Genomic DNA, 7,534 nt, shown 5'->3' on the forward strand with positions numbered 1-7,534 from the left:
CTCCTTCCTTGCTGCCAACGACAGCCATTTTACCGACGGCGGTGGTAAAGATCGAGGCAAGGGGACGCCTACATTTAGTCAGGGCCCTGATAGACGCATGCGCCCCTACGTCGCTAATTGCACGCGACCTTTTAAGGGAACTACAACTAGTGCAGACCCATATCGGTGGTCAACGCGGCTGCTTCGTAGTACTGCGAGGCAGACATGGGACGAATACCCGCATATCGACGCATGTAAGGGTAATGCACGATTATATGCGTATCAGCCCGACCACTACGTTGGACTCCGCCATAGCAGCCCCATACATCCACATCAAACTGGCGGATCCAAACTTCTACAAGTCGTCGCCGATACGCTTGGTGCTCGGCGCAGATGCATACTCCCGCATCATGACCCAACAGGTCATGCCACAAACGTTTGGGCAGCTCCTCGCTCAGGGCTCCATTTTCGGCTGGGTGCTTTCGGGTACGGCCCGGGACTAAGTTAAGATATGGCTATCGTTTTTTTTTGATTCGTATTTTTAAGAATAATTATAATAATAATTGAAATAAATGAATTTATAATATTTTTTCTACATTTATATATTTTCTATTTATCTATTAAGATTGTGCTATAAATTTGTACTTCGTTATGGTGGTCGATGGACATGTAATTTTTTTTTTGTTGCTCACCGCAAGGGGGCCGGTATGTTTAGACCGTTGCCTAATTTCTTTCTAGCCAACCCTAGTGAGCATATAACAAACCAATGCCAGTTAGCTGTTAATAACTTTCACTCAACTGGCAATGGTTTCGTTAAAAAACTCCCGCTAGTTTTAACTCAATGGCTTAGCAAGCGATCCTGCTAGTCGCGCACTTACACTTCTTTAAGCGAACGGAGCGAATCGAGACGTCGTCGACCGGCCACCAGAATCCATAACACCACTACACCAGCGAAGTAAGTAACTTTGTAATAATCGAAACTTAATAAAGAACCAACATTTTAATTTATTATATTAAACACAAACTTTGTGGTTTCATTTATTAATACACTTCCTTTTCCTATTTCATATTCTCAACGATCGACGCATCGTCCGCGAGTGACTCGTCGAACGTTCGAGATATATTCATATATATATATAGCCACTGTATATATACATATATATTTTATGTTGTATGGGTATATAGGCTTACTGGGGAACCGAGCACCCAAAAATAATATCGGTAACGCGCTATTTGCATACCTCACTGGTAGTGTGGAAATTGCAAAATGCCCAAAAATTATTTATAAAATGCCCAATCTTATATTTTTCAGCAGTGGCATCATTGGCAAATGTTATAAAAAATGCGAGTTTTGGCAGCTCCCTCTCGAATCAAAGAGTCTCGTATCATATTATCCATGGTGAGTTCATCCTCTGACCAACTCAACCTTTATCATTGCGATCGCTAACGCCGACTTCCGTCGCCTGGTATCTTTACCTGGCAAAAGTGGTTAATCAGGAAATCACAAGCGTAGCAGAGGAGCGTCAACGTGCACGCCAGGACAGCGTCATTGAAGCCTACACGAGCGTCGGCAGAAGTAGTTGAGCGTAGTTGTCGTAGCACGCGAGAGTCAACGTATACGCCAGGACATCGTCATCGAAGCATACAGGAGCGCCGGCAGAAATAGCCGAGCGCAGTCGTCGTAGCAGAGGAGCGCCAAGGAGTACGCCAGCACGTCGTCATCGAAGCCTACGCGAGCGCCGGCAGAAGTAGTCGAGCGTGGTCGTCGTGGTACAGAGCAGCCAATCGTCTAGCACCCAAGACCGCAGCAGAGCGAGAAACGGCATTGCCCTAACGGACCACACTGAACCGTCACCCAGACACCACTTTCCTCGGGCGACGACATTACAACGCGGCGGCCAATTTTGTATTCTTTCGAGAACCATGCCCAAATTACTGTGCGGTACCACTCTCCAATGGTATCGCAACCATAACGAATATTGGGAAAGTTGAACAACTTTCAAAAAGGACATTCTGCGCTTCTTCTTACCAGCATGTTGCTTCGAACGCTTTGAAGATAACATACGGACACGCAGACAACATGAGCAAGAAAAGTACAAGGACTTCGTTCTGGATATGCAGAATTTATTGAGACACGCTGGGTATAATCAGGAGGAGCGACTGGAAAGGATTTTTCGAAATAGTCACACCGATTATCTGCTCTACATTCGACGGCGAGATTTCGAGACCCTAGCCGAACTCTTCACACTGGCAGAAGAGTACGAAGGGATATATAAAGGACAACGACGAGCAGTAGAGCCACCTCGACGCGAGAAATGTAAGTGGGCCTTTACCACGTCCACCACAACACCACGCGACGGTAGATGCGCATCGCCAGCAACCATCTACAAGCCGAGCCTTTAGGTTGGGAAATATGTTCTTGAGATGTGGTCAGGAAAGTCACTATGCTAGGAGATGCCGTAATCCCAGGAAGTTATTTTGCAGGGAGTGTGGCCGAGCGGATGTGCTAACCAAAGAATGTTGTCATCAACAACAGGGAAACGACCAAAAGTTTCGTCAAAGACGAAGCGCGGCGGACCCACGGAACTCAGCGCCGAACCACCAGTGATTATGCAGCAGGAACGCGGCCGGCTATACGCCCTAATCATGCTTACACCACCAGCAAGATTTTCGACGTCGTGGAGGCCAATGTTTAACTCGGACAGACTTCGCTAAAGGCAGTGTTACACGTGATGCCCTCCCGTCCAGATTTCAGCAGACATTCACCTTGCAGACGGACGCTAGCAATATCGGCCTTCGTGCTGTGCTGACAAAGAATTTGGAAGGATAAGAACATGTAATAGCCTACGCCAGTCGAAAATTAAACAAGGCAGAGAAAAACTATCAACTATTACCATAGTCTAGGAAATTTGGAAATTAAAGAGATATCAATTCAAAGTGATAACCGAGCATATGTCACTAAAGTGAATTCCATAGAAAGCCCTTCGGTCGTATAGCACGATGGGCTTTAGAATTGCTGCAGCCTACCTTCGACATCGAGTATTGTACAGGGAAGCTGATATTACTGGCCAGGAAAGTACCGCGACATTAGCCAGTACGAACGCTAGTTGAGTCCCGCCAGAAGTAAAAGGAAGAACAGCAGAAACCAGCAGGGAAGATGTTTTCACAGGTGGCACAAGAAACGTTTGCCACAGTTTGCACCAACTTCATCGGACCCTTACCACGATCAACCCATGGCAATACAATGCTACTGGTGTTTTTCGACCGCTTCAGCAAGTGGGTGGAATTAGTCTCCATGAGGCGCTCTACAGCTGAAGGACTTCGTCGCGCATTCAGAGAAATAATCCCCGCAAAATTTGGTGTTCCGAAGATCCTTATTTCGGACAATGGCATTCAATTTACTAGTACACTATAGCAACGTCAGCAATTCACCGCACCTTATACCCCTCAAAAGAATCCCACGGAGAGAGTAAACCGTACGATTAAACGAAACACAACTCAGCAAATCACGACACAAGAAATGGGACGATTTTCTCCCAGAGATCGAGCTCGCAGTACATTCCAACAACTCGCCCTCCATAGGGTATAGCTCGGCATTTCTCGTACAAGGACGAGAACCGCGACTGCCAAAGGCCATCTTCGACCAAGTTAATATCGGCACAAGTATGATGCCCACGACGGCTGAATAAAGTACAACAGGATGCAGGAAGCTTTCAGAATCGTTCGACAAAACATGGAGAGAGCGTCCACGGATCAATGAAAATAAAAATATATGTCCTTTTTATTTAAATGAGCCTATCTACTGACCAAACGAGTATATCAAATTCATCTGGAGAGAATTTTTAAACAAGATGAATGACAAAGACAAGTGAACACAAAGTGTAAAGCGATTCCGTGAACGGATGAAGGAGGAGCAAAGAAAGCTTCCCACGATACAGGCACTGGAGGCAGCGAGCACTTCAGGCACTAGAAGTGCTACATCGGCACGCGCAGACGCCATGCAGGCAGCGACGCACAGGGGTAGCGACAGCGGCAGTTTCCGCAAAGGCTCGTAAGGTGCAGATCGCCATGAGGCATACTATCGCAGCGCAAGTAAACGGAACAAGAAGATACGCTGCCTGAGAGCGAGAAGGCGGAACTTACCTTCCCAGCGGGGCCAAATGAAGTTTGCCTATACCTAGCAGACTTACAGTCCCTGAAGAACGGATGTTGGCTTACAGACATAGCCATCGATGCCTATGCGCAGCACCTGGAAGCCGAATTTGGCCCGAAAGGTACAATACTCACTACTTGTTGTCTGGCAGCCAACCAGGAAGACGTGATGAAAATTTCTGCCGCATTCACCTCTGGAACCGCAACGTGAATATATTTGGACGGAGGGTAGTCCTAGCGCCACACAACACGGCTCATCACTGGTACCTCCTCGCCTTATCCAATCATGACCACGTCACCGACACAGTCCGTTTTCACCTCCACCAGATATGGGCAGCAGATTCCTGGGTGAGGGGTAAGGTCACCCACGCAATCAGGGCCTGGCGCGAATTCCTCCAGTGGGAATACAAGGAGAGAGGCGGGGAAGGAAATTTCGGGTCGGCTTTAGTATACGATCCCACGATTTCAGGGTTAAAAGTGGTATGGTTGGATAGAGCTGATGCTCCAGATTAAGAAAATATATAATTGTTGCCGCCGCAAACTTATAGTTTTCGAGATATTTGCATTTAAAGTTGAAAATTTTATCTTGCAATTTCTCGATTGCTAGTAATTATTTAATTCATATTATGCACTTACACTTCACTACATTGTTTCTACATATTTTTTTCCAGTAATTATTTAGTTATTTGCTTAAAATAAGCATTTTATATTTTACACAATTTTCATATCATGCACAATAACAAAAGTATTCCGTGTTGACAGATAATAAGTGTTGCCATAATTACACATTTATCAAACGAATAAAAATGAATAAAAATAGGACTATACCCCAAATACATAAATCATTGCCCTTTTTCTTGATATATCAAGATTTTTGATACACCCCAGTGTTGGATCGGCCAGGGTTATATTTTTGAAGAGCGGCCAAAGGCCGCCAATGCCGAAAGAAGTGGGACGCGAATGGACTAATGTTTACCCTGGTGTTGGATTGGCCAGAGTTTTTTAAGCGTGGCCGAAGGCTGCTAATGCACAAAGGTAATCTAAAAGTTATGTTAAATAGGGTATATCTCCCTCTTTATACTACATTTTCTATAACGGATATTGTTACAACTAAACAAGGTACCGTTCTTTTTGTTGTCCGTTTTGTCATTATCTTCACATTTATCAAACGCCTCGTTTCCCCTTTTTAAACTACATTTTCTATAACAGGTATTGTTACAAATAAACAAGGTACCGTTCCTTTTTTCCCGTTTTGAAATAAGTTTCATAATTATTTCATTTGAATTCCGAGATTGGATGCAGCCATAAATTCAGGATACAAATTTAAAGAGCATAAAATTTAAAATATATATAAATACATATATAATTATTAAAAGTTGAATTTTAAAAAATGAGTACAAATTCGTCAGGTAAGTAATATAAGTTTTAAATTGATAAAAATATAACTTAAGGTATTTTAATAAATTGTGTCGGAGCGTCAACGAGCCGAGGTGGCATAAAGCTAGTGCGTGCAAAATCATCAGGTAAGTAATATAAGTTTTAAACTGATAAAAATATAACTTAAGGTATTTAAATAAATTGTGTCGGAGCGTCAAACAGCCGAGGTGTTATAAAGCGACCCAATGTGCTTAAAGCGGCGGAAGTGAAGTCAATGTGGAATATTGTAAAAATATTCCAAACATTTGACACAAAAGAGAAATGTATTTCCTTTGCCGAAGAACAAGGTTTGATTTTAAAAGCCAAAATTTGCCGTACGCATAAAATGCCAATGACGCTGTCGTTAAAAAAAAGTAGCAGTGTTGGGGTGTTCCGATGCCGGAAAGGGGGTTGTCGAAACCGAAGTGCGTTGGCAAGGTCGAGCGATACCTGGTTCGAAAACGTCAAAATCCCACTTCCGCAAGTATTTTATCTAATGTATGCGTATGCATCTCATTGGTCACATGCGGAAGTGAGGAAAAACAGTTTTATCAGGGAACCAGTTCTATCTAGCGCTACAATATTTGACTGGTATAATTACTGCCGCGAAGCTGTATTATTATACCAGGTTGACCATCAGGTAGTGGTAGGTAAAATTGGTGGTCCTGGTAAAACTGTTCAAATAGACGAAAGCAAATTTGGGAAGAGAAAATACAGCAAAGGTAATAATAAAAAAATAATTTTTTTTATGTAATTAATATATCTTTTCTTATTTTAGGGCGGAGAGTCGAGGGCCACTGGGATCTTGGGATGGTTGAGGATGGGAGTGACGACCTTAGGCTGGAGGTATGTCCCGGCAATGTCAGGTCTGCTGAGGTGCTCACACCTTTGATAGAGAAGCACGTGGCAAAAGGCAGTATTATATGTACTGATTGCTGGAGGGCATACGACTGTCTAGCCAGTCACGGGTATGAGCACCGACGCGTTAATCACAGCGACCCCGATAATCCGTTGGTTGCCGAGGACGGGACGCATACTCAACGCATCGAGTCCCAGTGGCGAGTAATTAAACGTTTTTTTATTAAGAACAATTACAATAATAGCGAAGATTTTTCTAATTTAATTTATGAATATACTTGGAGAAAAAATATTGCAAATAATCATCACGATCCTTTTGTAAAATTATTATATGCAATTAAATATACATATAAGCCTTAAAACTTTTTTTATTACAATGGAAAATTTATTTCAGATGGTATTTGTCTCTTGGTTTGAGTTTTTATATTAATTTTTATTCGTTTGATGAATGTGTAATTATGGCAACACTTATTATTTGTCAACAAGGAATACTTTTGTTTTTGTGCATGATATGAAAATTGTGTAAAATATAAAATGCTTATTTTAAGCAAATAACTTAATAATTATTGGAAAAAAATATGTAGAAACAATGTAGTGAAGTGTAAGTGCATAATATGAATTAAATAATTACTAGCAATCGAGAAATTGCAAGATAAAATTTGCAAAATTTTCAACTTTAAATGCAAATATCTCGAAAACTATAAGTTTGTGGCGGCAACAATTATATATTTTCTTAATCTGGAGCATCAGCTCTATCCAACCATACCACTTTTAACCCTGAAATCGTGGGATCGTATACTAAAGTTTCCCCGAAATTTCGAATATCGGGAACTGCTACTAGACGTATCCCAGCAAGAGAACACTTAAGATTGCGGTATCTATGGGCTGGATAACATGGAGCGGGTCATGCGATACGTCGGACGAGGGGCACTCGGATGCATCTCCGAACCCTTCACGGCGAAGCTGGCAGCTGAAAAGCGAGCCCAGACATGTGCCACCTTCAGACGCCACCAAACCAACCCTGCCACGTGAAGGCATAAACATTTCCACCTCCGAGGCTAAGGAACAGCACTAGAGGCCTTCCCGGAAATCGCAGATATAATCCGCAGTGTGTGGTCATAGTATGAGA

At 42.8% G+C, this 7,534-nt stretch overlaps 1 protein-coding gene across 1 annotated transcript; it reads left to right on the forward strand.

Annotated features, from left to right (window-relative positions):
- The first annotated feature begins 5,667 nt into the window (after window positions 1–5,667).
- On the forward strand, window positions 5,668–7,496 carry LOC125775618 (uncharacterized). Its single transcript, XM_049446267.1, has 2 exons — window positions 5,668–6,269; window positions 6,326–7,496. Exons 1-2 carry the CDS (start codon window positions 5,783–5,785, stop codon window positions 6,763–6,765), a joined length of 927 nt encoding a protein of 308 aa, XP_049302224.1. The 5' UTR covers window positions 5,668–5,782; the 3' UTR covers window positions 6,766–7,496.
- Window positions 7,497–7,534: the final 38 nt, after the last annotated feature.

Source organism: Bactrocera dorsalis, chromosome 1 (assembly GCF_023373825.1).
Source record: "Bactrocera dorsalis isolate Fly_Bdor chromosome 1, ASM2337382v1, whole genome shotgun sequence".
Taxonomy (NCBI): Eukaryota; Metazoa; Arthropoda; class Insecta; order Diptera; family Tephritidae; genus Bactrocera; species Bactrocera dorsalis.